Source organism: Heterodontus francisci, chromosome 6, assembly GCF_036365525.1.
Source record: "Heterodontus francisci isolate sHetFra1 chromosome 6, sHetFra1.hap1, whole genome shotgun sequence".
In the NCBI taxonomy this organism is placed as follows: domain Eukaryota; kingdom Metazoa; phylum Chordata; class Chondrichthyes; order Heterodontiformes; family Heterodontidae; genus Heterodontus; species Heterodontus francisci.
In genome coordinates, this window is record NC_090376.1 from 37,053,475 (window position 1) to 37,067,299 (window position 13,825).

At 41.1% G+C, this 13,825-nt stretch overlaps 1 protein-coding gene across 6 annotated transcripts in view; it reads right to left on the reverse strand.

The window, feature by feature from the left end:
* Nucleotides 1–11,712, reverse strand: part of nbeaa (neurobeachin a) — a 988,762-nt gene extending 977,050 nt beyond the window's left edge. For all 6 annotated transcript variants that reach the window (XM_068033481.1, XM_068033479.1, XM_068033480.1 and 3 more), the window contains exon 1: nt 11,355–11,712. In XM_068033481.1, the coding sequence (XP_067889582.1) occupies nt 11,355–11,654 (300 nt within the window). In that variant the 5' untranslated portion in view covers nt 11,655–11,712. The remainder of the gene's footprint in view (nt 1–11,354) is intronic.
* Between the last annotated feature and the right edge of the window lie 2,113 nt (nt 11,713–13,825).

Sequence of the window (13,825 nt, forward strand, 5' to 3'; positions counted from 1 at the left end):
CACTTATAAGGCCACAGCTGGACTATTGCGTGCAGTTCTAGTCACTGCCCTATAGATCACAAACACATGCAAGATCAATGACTCAAAACACGCATTTTTAAATTAAGTTTCAGATTGACTTCTAATTATTTCAAATAAACTTCATGAATTCATACAGATATAATCCCTTTCACATTCCAAGATCATAAAATACTTTGCAGCCAATGAATTGTATTGTTTGAGGCAACACAACCGTAGAAAAATTATGGCACAGAAGGTGGTCATTCAGCCCATCGTGTCCATGCCGGCTGAAAAAAAAACTAGCTGCTCAATCTAATTCCACCTTCCAGCACTTGGTCCGTAGCCTTGCAGGTTACAGCACTTCAGGTGCTTGTCCAGGTACCTTTTAAAAGAATTGAGGGTTTCTGCCTCCACCACCGTTCCTGGCAGTGAATTCCAGACACCCACCACACTCCGGGTGAAAATCATTTTCCTCATGTCTCCTCTAATCCTTCCACCAATCACCTTAAATCTGTGCCGCCTGGTAATTGACCTCTCTGCTCGGGGAAACAGGTCCTTCCTGTCTATTTAGGCCCTTCACAATTTTGTATACCTCAATTAAGTCACCTCTCAGCCTCCTCTGTTCTAAGGAAAACAATCCTAGCCTATCCAATCTTTCCTCTTGGCTGCAACTTTCAAGCCCTGGCAACATTCTTGTAAATTTCCTCTGTACTCTCCAGAGCAATTATGTCCATCCTGTAATGTGGTGACCAGAACTGTACGCAATACTCCAGCTGTGGAGTAACTAACGTTTTATACAGTTCCAGCGTTACATCCCTGCTTTTGTATTCTATACCTCGGCCAATAAAGGAAAACATTCCGTATGCTTTCTTCGCCACTCTATCTACCTCTCCTGCCACCTTCAGGGATCTGTGGACGTGCACTCCAAGGTTCCCCACTTCTTCTACCCCTCTCAATATTCTACCGTTTATTGTGTATTCCCTCGCTTTGTTTGCCCTCCCCAAATGCATAGCGTCACACTTCTCTGGACTGAATTCCATTTGCCACTTTTCCGCCCACTCAATCAAACTATTGATATCATTCTGGAGTCTACAGCTATCCTCTTCATCAACTACACAGTCAATTTTTGTGTCATCAGCAAATTTTCCAATCATGCCTCCCACAATTTGCACATAAAAGGTCCCATAGACAGCAATGAGATAAATGTCCAGCTAAACTTTATCTGGAGGTGTAGGTCAGGAAATCAACTTTGGCAGGTCATTCAAACGACAGCACGTCCAATGATGCAGCATTCTAGAAGGAACACCTTGAAATGTAGCATAGATTATGTGCTCACATCCCTGGAGCAGGACTTGAACCTGTGGCCTAGTGACTCAGAGAAAAAGAGTGCTGCACCTGTACCAAGGTTAATATTTGCATAGTCACAAAATTTTACAGCACAGAAATAGGCTACGTGGCCCATCAGGTAATGGTGCTGTTTTTCCATCTCATTTAATCCCACTCTCCACCTCACCCTTACTATTTAACACACCTCCTTTTTTAAACAACTAATTCCTGTTAAAAAGAATTTATGGACTATTTGGCTTCAACAGCAGTTTAAGACAGAGCAAGGATTAAAAATGACCTTGTCCTCTACCCTTTCCACTTTGAACTACCCAGTCAATTCCTGTATCTTCTCGTGCCCTCTACTTCCCTTTCTTCCTCCTGCACCCTCCTTTTCTCCCTCGCCAAATTATCCCTGCAAAATCCATTTAACCCAAGAATTATGTCTCCCTGCTTCCATTTCCACACAAGACCAATTAGTAAAGCGAAGATATACAGAAGGTAAACTAGTGAAACATAGTCAACCTAAAAGGTTTATTTATAAAATCCAAAAATGAACAAGTAGGAGCAATAACCACTAAATTATATTTTTTTGGAGGTGTGGGGGTCACCAGCCTAAATAATAATTTGCAAGTTTGTCAGTTGCAGTGTCAAAACCTGACCTCATTGAGTTCCACTCACAGGTACATGCACTCCTCTCTACAGAAGCAAAGTTCTACAAAACACAGTAGAATAATGATGCACTCTCTTGTAAAGTCTGTTCCTAATCATACTCAATAGTGGTTTTCAATTCATATTCTCAATTCTATCATACATTATGTAAAATTTACTGCAGGATATGTAAATTACAATATTTGCAAAATTTCACGTATTTATATTATATTCATAAGTGTCAAATTTTTACCTGCAGTGCTAAAATCTATTGGTCACCAACACAGAAGTGCTCATTTTTTCAATTTTATGTCAACATTCTAACCAAAGTTGCTCATAAGTTTCCCAGTACTGAATTTGTCACCTATTCAACATTGCCCCCTCTCCATTCCAGATACTCTCATATTAACCACCCAATATGTATAAAAATATTAAACCAGCCCTTTCATACTTTGTTCAAATGTTTCATTAAAAAGCCATTACATGCATTTCAAATCTACACCAAAACAGATGAATACATTGCATACTGCATAAAGTAACCATCTCAGCAATTCAGCGACTTCATTATTCTCAAAGCATGACATTACACAGTCAACTCCAGGTATCTGATCTAAGCATAGTTCAGTGAAATAGACGTCCTCTTCATGTCTGTTGTATATGAACATACATACAAACATACGAATTAGGAGGAGGCGGCCATTCGGTCCCTTGAGCCTGCTCCACCATTCAATAATCTGATTGTAACCTCGACTCCACATTCCCACCTACCCCTGATAACCTTTCACCCCCTTATCAAGAATCTATCTACCTCTGCCTTAAAAATATTTGAAGACACTGCTTCCACTGCCTTTTGAGGAAGAGAGTTCCAAAGACTCACGACCCTCAGAGAAAATATTTCTCTTCATCTGTCTTAAATAGGCAACCCCTTATTTTTAAATAGTGACCCCTAGTTCTAGATTCTCCCACAGGAGGAAACATCCTTTCCACATCCACCCAGTCAAGACCCCTCAGAATCTTATATGTATCACATTCCTAATACAATCAAACCATTATTTTCTATTTAATGCTGAAATATAAACATGTAATTCACTTCCAAAGACAACAGCTCACTCAGTGAAATGACCAATTACCAAAACGTGACAGAACCCACACCTGCCACATGGAAACATATTAATTTTGTCATATGGAATACTATCTGAACTGATACTCAATCTTGAACAAACTTGTTTAAAAAGACCACAGGACTGAGTGGCTGAAAACATGGCTGCACATTTGCATTCTGAGAGACAATGGAAGTATTCTCTGATCGAGTTAGCCAGATCGGTTTTGTCAACAGTGATGATCAAAAGACAGTGACTGTGTAAGAGCCAGCATACCACCCACCCATCCCCACTGAGAGTGTCTGGCAAGCTGGGAGGAATCCACAAACCTTGCAGGCGAGGCTGTTTCAAACAAGGAGCTAGCCACATGACTAACCTGCTGGCCTACCTGGGGATTAACTGAATTGTGCACACAATTTTGAGGAGACTGCAACTGAATTCAAGAAAGCACCTCTTTCTCTCATGCGAACAGTTCCAGGGACCTACGGAAGTAACTTAAACCTCAAGGCAGAAAACCCCCGGCAGCCTTCTGGCACCAGCGAAACAAGTTTGAAAGTGTGCACTGGACCCCAACGAGAACTGTAAGACTTAACCTCAATCAAAGACTTTACATCCAACCCAGAACCAGTAACTGAATTCCATCTACTACTTCAAACCCTTCCCCTTGTAATTCTTTCTCCTCCTCTGTCTCTATTTGTGGTGTGTGTTTATCGCGTATGCATGCTAGCGTCGTTGTATATTCTTAGTTTTAACTGAGTTAGAGTTTTAAGGTTAATAAAATTTACACTTTTCTAGTTTAAATCTGAGAAAGCCTGTCCTGTTGATTTCTTTACGATTAGAGAGTAGTAAGGACTCACTGAGGGAAGCTAAAAACGCTGCATTTTAAAAGTTAAACCCTGTTACAGCCAAACCAGGAAAAGGCTGATCCCTTCATCACCTAGTCGCAACAACAGCCAATGTACCCTCGAAACAGAGCAGCCGCGCAACAACGCAAACATTCTCAGAGGGGATGCGCAAGTTGGCCTCTAAGCACAGCTGCACAAAAAAGTTTAAAGAGCTTCTCCCCCGCAAAAAAAGTAGAGGGTACATTGACCACAACCCATTTAGAAAGATTTGCAAATTAGCAATTTTTATTTGCTTGGCATTTCCTGCCACAGATGAGATTTAAAAAATAATTTCTAAAGGAAATTAAAATTTGAATCTCCTTCAATACGATGGCAAAACAGGTTTCAACTGGTGTTTTATTTGAATTCACATGGTATTATTCAGATCCTAAAAACAACTGCAGCATTTATTCTGCAATTACTGATCACAAAGCCTTGTGCACTGGGAAACCAAATTATACACTGCTTTAAGCTAGAATTACTGCAAACTATTACTGGAATTGTTTTTGCATCGTTTTACTAATTCCACAGTGATCTTAATACATCCTTTTGATATGTGATAAAATTGAGAGTAGGAATCTCAGTAAACACTTCTAAATAAGGAATATTTTACTTCCTGTTAAAATAATGCAAGGTATATATACACACATGATCTTAGGGGTTCTTATATGGAAAATGCTTTTTTATTAGAGCAAAAAATGAGTCCAGTCAGAAGGAATGTAATTTTCATCTGAACAAAGGAATGTTTTAAAATATGTGATGTTTACATCACATTTGTGTGAATTTATTCATGCTGCACTGGCAAGAATTTAAACAAAAGAAACTGATAATTAGAGGTATAGCACTTCTTTTATCCCAATAATATCATTAAGTGTCTAGGAATTTTCCAAAGCAAATATTTCACATGGAAAAACATTTCTGGCTTAAGCTGATCGGCTGTCATTGGTTGAAAGTGTACCAAAAGACACTAATTTTATGTTCAATGTGAAACATTATAATGACATTTTTATTGTAAACAGCACTATTAAAATGTTATACTGCAGGAACATGCCATTTGTGTATGAAGACTCATACAAAATTAAGCCTAATCTTACAGAAACTTAATTAGTCATAGAGATACAGCACTGAAACAGGCCCTTCAGCCCACCGAGTCTATGCCGACCATCAACCACCCATTTATACTAATCCTACATTAATCCCATATTCCCTACCATGTCCCCACCATTCTCCTACCACCTACCTACACTAGGGGCAATTTACAACGGCCAATTTACCTACCAACCTGCAAGTCTTTGGCTGTGGGAGGAAACCGGAGCACCCGGCAGTACCCAGAATCGAACCCAGGTCGCTGGAGCTGTGAGGCTGTGGTGCTAACCACTGCGCCGCCCTTAAGTAGAATATTCTTAAGTAGAATATTTATAAACATAAAATATGGGTATTTAATGGCGTTTTGAGAGAGATTTAGTGTTGGGCAGCATTGCGGGAGGTGTAAGGAGCATAAATATAGCACAAGCGCGACAATAGTGGCAAAGAGAATTAAGAGATAGATGCACAGACACAAACATGTACGTACAATACATACCAGGTACACATATATGCAGGCACACAACATATACACGTACATGACACACACACACACACACACACACACACGGAGGATGCTGGAAAATCTGAAATGCAAACAGAAAGTGCTGGATATATACAGCAGGTCTGGCAGCATATGTGGAGAGAGAAACAGAGTTAACGTTTCAGGTCTGTGACCAAGGTCCTGAAACATTAACCCTGTTTCTCTCTCCACAGTTGCTGCCAGACCTGCTGTGCATTTCCAACACTGTTTTTATTATACACACAAAGACCTATACACCTCTGTATGCACCCGCATACGCCACATCCATCCCTACGCATGTGCACCGCATCCATCTGTACATCCACCTGCACCCATGCATGCACAAACCTACACAAAGCCACCTGTACACACGCACATACCTGTAGATGCCAAATAGAATGGCAGGACAGCTGAGACCCATTGTCAGCAATACCTGCGCCTTGTGGGAAGGCCAGGAAGTGGTCACCCCTCAGTCACAGGGAACTCTTCTTAAAGGAACCACAAAGTGCAACAATCTAGCTGCGCACAGCAAACAGAACTTATAATGAACATTGCTAGAGAATATAGAAATAGAATAAGATGGGTTAATGAGTAGCTGTAGAAATGGTGCAAGAGAGAGGGCACCAGGTTCCTGGGGCATTGGGAGCAGCTCTGGGGCAGGTGGGACCTGTCAATGATGGATGGGTTGCACCTCAACAGATCTGGGACTTAACCAGTGTGGTGGGTGAGGGTTTGAACAAATTTGGCAGGGTGTGGGCACCAGAATGAAACATTAGAGGGGAGAAACAAGGTGCACAGAAGACTAGAAGGAATAAACAGCATTAGAGTAAATAACAGCTCAGAAATGGGATGGGAAATCAAAAAAGGGGCAAATGCCTAAATTGGGTTTGGAGTGCATGTGCATAAATGCAAATAGTGAGATAAATAAAGTTGGGGAGCTGCAGGCAAAAGTTGTCACATAGGACTAAGACATAGTGGCAAAATAGAGAGACTTGGCCCCAAGAAGAGGAAAACAGGGAACTTAATATTCCTGATAACAATGTATTCAGGAAAGATAAGGAAGGAAAATAATGATGGAAGTGGCAGTATTCATTAAAGAAACTACTGTAGCACTGGAAAGGGATGATGTAATTGAGGGGTTAAAGACAGATTCTATTTTGTTAGAATTAGGGAACAAAAGAGGAGCTATGTGACTAAGTGTACATTATAGACCAGCAAATGGTGGAAAGAAGATAGAGGAGCAAATTTGTAGGCAGATTGCAAAAAGATGCAGAAACTTCAATTATCCCAATATAGACTGTGATATTAACAGTGTAAAGGGAAAATTTAGGGGAGAATTCCTGAAATGCGTACAAAAGAACTTTCTTGATCATTGAGTTTCCAGCCAAAGGAGGAAGGATGCAGTGCTGAATCTAGTTCTGGGAAATGAAATGGAGCACGTTTCAGTGTGAAAGCACTTAGGGAACAGTGATCATCATATATTCAGGCTTGGAATCGTTAAAAAAAAGAACGCAGTACAATCAAGTGTAAAAATACTTAACTACAGGAGCGTTAACTGAGTTGAAAAGGGTGAAATGGAATCAGAAATTGACCGCAAAACAGTAACTGAATGAATAGGAGACTGAAGACAAGATTGTTTGAATATAGTGCAGAAACAATCCCAAAAGGCAGAAAGGAACAGCATCCAAAGCAAGAGCTCCATCTAAAGATATAGAAGTTAAAATAAAACAAAGAGTTTATGACAATTGTAAGGTTCATAATGCAGTAGAGAACCAAACTGAACACAGTAGTTCAGAGATCATCTAAAACATGAAATGAGGGCAAAGAGAATATGAGAATAGACAATCAAAGGAAGGATCGAGCCAATTTGGAACCAACTGGAGATGATCTTGTGAAGGAAGAGGGCATGGCTGAGGTACTAAAGAATCATAGAAAGTTTACAGCACAGAAAGATGCTACTTGGCCCATCGGGTCTGCGCTGGATGTAAAACGAGTCACCCAGCCTAACCCCACCTTCCAGCATTTGGTCCACAGCCCTGCAAATTACGGCACTTGAGGTGCATATCCAGACACCTTTTAAATGAGTTGAGAGTTTCTGCCTCTACTACCCTTTCAGGCAGTGAGTTCCAGACCCTCACCACCATTTGGGTGAAAATATTTTTCCTCATCTCCCCGCTAATTTTTCTACCAATCACTGACTTCTCTGCTAAGGTAAATAGGCCCTTCACGTCCACTCTATCCAGGTCCCTCACAATTTTGTACATTTCTATCAAATCTCCCTTCAGCCTTCTCTGTTCCAAGGAGAACAACCCCAGCCTGTCCAATCTTTCCTCATAGCTGCATTTTTCCCATCTCAGCAACATTCTCGTAAATCTCCTCTGTACCCTCTCTAGTGCAATTACATCCTTTCTGTAAGGAAGTGACCAGAACTTCACATAGTACTCAAGTTGTGGCCTAACCAATGTTTTATACAGTTCCAGCAAAATCTCCCTGCTCTTGTATTCTACACCTCGGCTAATAAAGGAAAGGATTCCATATACCTTCTTAACCACCTTATCGACCTGTCCTGCTACCTTCAGGAATCTATGGACATTCACTCCAACATCCCTCACTTCCTCTACATCTCTCAGCATTCTCCCATTAATTGTGTAATTCTTTGCCTTGTTGACCTCCCTAAATGCATCACCTCACATTTCTCTGGGTTAAATTCCATTTGCCACTTTTCTTTCCACCTGACCAGTCCAACGATATCTTCCTGCAGCTTACAGCTATCCTCCTTGCTATCAACCACACGGCCAATCTCTATGTCATCTCCAAACTTCTAGATCATGCCCCCCCACATTAATGTCCAAATTGTTACTACACACCACAAAAAGCAGGGGACCCAGTATTGAGCCCTGTGCAACGCCAGTCGAAATAGCCCTCCTGTGGCAAAAACACCCATCAACAATTACCCTTTAACAAAAACAAGAAATGCTGGATTCACTCAGCAGGTCTGGCAGCATCTGTGGAAAGAGAAGCAGAGTTAACGTTTCGGGTCAGTGACCCTTCTTCGGAACTGAAGAAGAGTTCCGAAGAAGGGTCACTGACCCGAAACGTTAACTCTGCTTCTCTTTCCACAGATGCTGCCAGACCTGCTGAGTGAATCCAGCATTTCTTGTTTTTGTTTCAGATTTCCAGCATCCGCAGTATTTTGCTTTTATAACAATTACCCTTTGTTTCCTGCCACTGAGCCAATTTCGTATACACCTTGCTACATTTCCCTGGATCCCATGGGCTTTTGTTTTTTTTAAACCAGTCTGCCTTGTGGGACCTTATCAAAAGCCTTGCTAAATCCATGTAGACCACCTCAACTGCACTACCCTCATCAATTTTCCTTGATTCTTCAAAAAATTCAATGAAGTTAGTCAGACAAGACCTTCCCTTAACAAATCTATGTTGACTATCCTTGATTAATCTGTGCCCTCCTAAGTGACAGTTTATCCTGTGTCTCAGTATAGATTCCAATAATTTGCCCACTACTGAGGTAACTGACTAAGGGAAATTGGCTAAGGGACATAGAGTAATGGTGAATAGTTTCAGACTGGAGTTAAGTACACAGTGGTGTTCCACAGGGCTAGGTATTAAGCTCTTTTTGATGTATATTAATGATCTCAACTGGTGTATACAGGACATAATTTCAAAGTTTGCAAAGACACAAAACTCAAATATAGTAAACAGTAAAGAGGGTTGCAACAAATTTCAATACTATAAAGACTGGTGAAATGGGCACTCACATGGCAGGTGAAATTTAGCACCAAGAAGAGTTAAATTATTCATTTTGGTGGGAAGAATGGGGAGAAGCAATATAAACTAAATGGTACAATTTTAAAGGGGGTGCAGGAACAGAGAGATCTGGGGCTGACATACAAAAGTCTTTGAAGGTGGCAGGACAAGTTCAGAAGACTATTAAAAAGGCATATGGGATCCTTGGCTTCATAAGGAGGGGCACAGAATACAAAAGCAAGTTATGCTAAACCTTTACAAAAGACCCAGGTGGAGAACTGTAGCCAATTCTGGGCACCACTCTTTAGGATGTCAAAAGTGCATGGGAGATTTACAAGAATGGTGCCAAGGATGAAAGACTTCAGTTATGTGGAGGCTACAGAAACTGGGGTTATTCTCCTTACAGCAGAGAAGATTAAACAGCGATTTGATAGGTGTTCAAAATCATGAACGGTTATTTCCAGTGGCTGAAGAGTTGATAGCCAGATGACACAGATTTAATGTAATTGACAAACGTACCAGAGGTGAAATGAGGAAAGAAAATCATACAGCGAATTGTCATCTGTAATGCACTGAAAGGGTGATGAAAGCAGATTCAACAACAACTTTCAAAAGGGAATTAGATAAATACTTGAAGTATAAAAATTTGCAGGGCTATGGAGTAAAGCAGGGGAGTAGAACCAATTGTATAATATTTTAAAGAGGCGGCAGAGGCATGATGGGCCGAATGGCCTCCTTCTGTCCCGTATCTTTCCATAATGATTTAGTCATCAAAACAGTAACCTCGCAATCAGAACAGCAAGGCAGTTCGTTAGTAGAATGCACAATCATTCTACATAAGTAAAGACTTGTTCTTTTTCTAGGTAATTTAACTGCGGAAAATGTCTTCTGGCGTAACCCTGCACAGAAAATTAAGCTTTCCATGTTTAACGTTTCTGGAAAGCACTTCACGCCAATCAATAACACAGCAGTCAATTTGTGGTTTCTAGGATGCTGGCGGTATGTCTCAATCATTAGCTTCGCAATGGACAAGTTTCAGATTAAGTTGAGGTGAATAGTATAGCACTCATTTGTCAATTTCAAACAAGTCTGGTAGTTTTCCAAAATGCACAGTGGTCCTCTTGCCCATCTGTTCAGCATTGAGGAAGTGTCAGTACACTGCTACTGCACTATCTTCCAAACCCTGATTTGTCATTCAAACCAGTTCATTGCCAGCAAAGGCGCTATCATCTGTATCTTCGTGTGGGCTCGGATCTCGGGGAGTATATATTTGAAGACCGATATAGTGTAGAAATATTTTAACTTAAATAGTCCTGGAAAGTCCATCCAGATCAGCGCACTCAGATATTAAAACAGCCCGAAACACTACGCCTCTACAAGCCACCCCGATGTACTTAGCAATCATCTCAACCATCCCCATAAAGAGTCAAATAATGCTAATCTGACACATTGGTCAGGTGGGGCCAGGACCTTCGGGACCTAAACCGCAACTTGTTAAAGACAAACAACGTCTGCGATAGGTGGTAGAAACTGCTAACGATTTCCACTGCAAGTAAAATGTTTTCAAATGTATTAAGGGAAAAGTAAATAAGAGGCTTTGGGTGACTTTACATTAGGAAGCAAGATGTGTAGACCATACCTAGTGTACCGTACTGTCTCTGCTTCGGATTTAACAGATCAATTTCGATTAAACTGTCATACTATGACCCCCAGTCACTTGGAAGCGGCAAACCTGCCGCTCTTCCTATCGCAGGTTTACGGCCCCGATTTCTGCGTGCGTACGGGATCTGGTTATTTAAACGAAACCTTTACCCTTTCAGCTAGGTGCAATGCAACCAATGGCAATAAACCTCTCACGTTGCATTTGATTCCACAGCAATTTTCCAAGACAACATTTAATGTGTCACACCTACAAGAAATCACGTCCACGATTCCCCTCCCCCAGGCGATTTTTCCCCCATCTCAGTCCTCAAGGGCACAGATTAAACACATTTTATTCCCACACTTCATTGAAATAAAACTCACCAGGTTCAGCACAGTCTCCACGATATCCCTGTTACTGACCTCTCCAACTTGGATGAGGCCGATGACAACGGCAAATTTCATCTTAATATTCCTGATGGGAACCGAAGGGTTAATGCCAGAGATGGACACCATCGAACCCATCACCTCTGCTGCTGCTGCCGGCGGCGGCTGCGGTTTGGTACCGAGCTCCAGACCCCCAGCTCCGGATCCCCCTCCCAAGCCCAGCCCGGCGGCTCCTCCCGCTCCAGCCGGAGCCGGAGGCTGCATGTTTACCGGCAGCGCCGACTTATCGCTCGCCATGTCCTCCGACCCGAGCAATTCCTGCTTCTCAAATTCACCGGCACCAGAGAGAGAGACAGAGGGGGGGGGTGGAATATTCTGGAAAAAAAGCTCCGCACAACTCAACCCCCACCAAAACAAATTCAGAGAGAGAAATAGATCGCCCGCCCTTTTAATAATTGCAAGACTTGATCCTTTTCTATATTTTTTCTCTTTCTCCTTGAATTTTAAAGCGACTGATTCAGGTTTATTTTGCTGCCACTCCGCTCACTGCCGCTGCTGGCTCCCCTATCGCTTTCTCCGCCATCTTCTGGCCCCTCGCTGCAGACGGCTCCTCTACGCATGCGCATTGGGGGCCGGCGGGTCCCGTTAGGCGACGAGACTCAGGTGTCCAGGTGACAAGTGCACATGGTACAAGCTCAAAGCAGTCAGCAGAAGAGATCAGCTGGTTCCAAGAAAAAGCTTCAGCAGCTGTACCAATATCAACAAAGCACAAGTAGAAATCAGGAAACCAGCGCACCCGTTTGTTATGCTTTGTCTACAACCCTTATTTTTCTGTATTTTTCCATTAGCAGTTAAAGTGATGAAAATTCTGAAAATTGTTGTAATTGTCTATAACTATAACAGTGTCATTATGAAACATATTTCATTTTCAACATCTCAAAGTAGTACTTTGGAGGACTTTTCAAATGGACCATTGACAAATATTTAAACGTCTGGAAATATCTGCAATAGCGTCACAATACCCCCAAAAGGGATACGCAATAAACAGGGTTGTCTGTGTCACTATATTTAATTATTGAGTGGAAGTTTTATTATTGCCAATTGCTCAAGCATTAAGATATTCAATGTAGGGATCAAACTTCAAGTGTTTTAGTATTTTGTCTTTTGTAAACATTTAGGCCCTTTTAAAATCGCCTCTGAAATACTATGCTTAAATGAATTATGAATGAACCACTTTCCCCGTTCATATATCAGGGTTTGTCAAAGAAATATGTTTGAAATTAAAGAGATACTAGGGCGGTTTTTCGAACTATCTCAAGAACGCACATTCCCTACTTTCATCCTGAAAATCCAATTGACTCCACAGAAAAATCATTGAACCATATTGACTCATCCTGACATCCCCGCAACATAGGAGAAAAATTAGCATAGCACCAAGTCAATTTATGCTGCATCTATTGGTAAAAATAGTAATGATAAGGAAGAGCCACAAAACATTCACCAAAATAAACATTTTCAACAAAACTGCTAGTCAAAACAGTTGCTTTCCCTTTATTTATCTCGTTCTTACCACTATGTTTGAGAAATTGCAGTGACTTTCATATGGATCATTTCAGAAAGCAACTACAGTAATCTGGATATGAATGCCAGATCGCGTTTCGATGTATTTATATTTAGAACTGGATAAAGTTAAACCCTTCCTTTCCTCAGTTTTTGCCTTTGATGAGAAAAGTGAAAGACCGGCACGTAAAATCAACCAAACACACGGTATAACAATAATATAAAAGCAAAATACTGCGGATGCTGGAAATCTGAAATAAAAACAAGAAATGCTGAAACCACTCAGCAGGTCTGGCAGCATCTGTGGAAAGAGAAGCAGAGTTAACGTTTCGGGTCAGTGACCCTTCTTCGGAACACGGTATAACAAAGCTGTTATGGATCATTAAGTGACAATTTTTATTGTTAACTGAGGCAGAAATAGGGAAACGAAGAGCTGGAACAAGCAAAATCAGCTAAAAAGTTTCTCAGAACAGCGTGAGATGAAGTTATTTCAGGTTTCTGCATTTATGGTTTACTACTACCATGGAAAAAAGACGACCAAACCATAGTACGAAAATCGCCTATAAAATGCGTTTTGTATTTAAAAAATTCATATTAAAGATATTGGCTTCATGGACAGCTATAACCTAACGTATGTACCGTTTTACATTGGGAATTTTGCACTTTTGGACTTTAAACACTCACCATTCGTAATGAACCTGTAGGAAACAAACTTTATCCCCTTCAAAATATCTCCTGAATAATAGCTTCAATATCGAACAGTTGCAAGAGAGAGACAGAGGGGGGGGGGGGGTGGAATATTCTGGAAAAAAAGCTCCGCACAACTCAACCCCCACCAAAACAAATTCAGATAGAGAGAAATAGATAGCCCGCCCTTTTAATAATTGCAAGACTTGATCCTTTTCTAT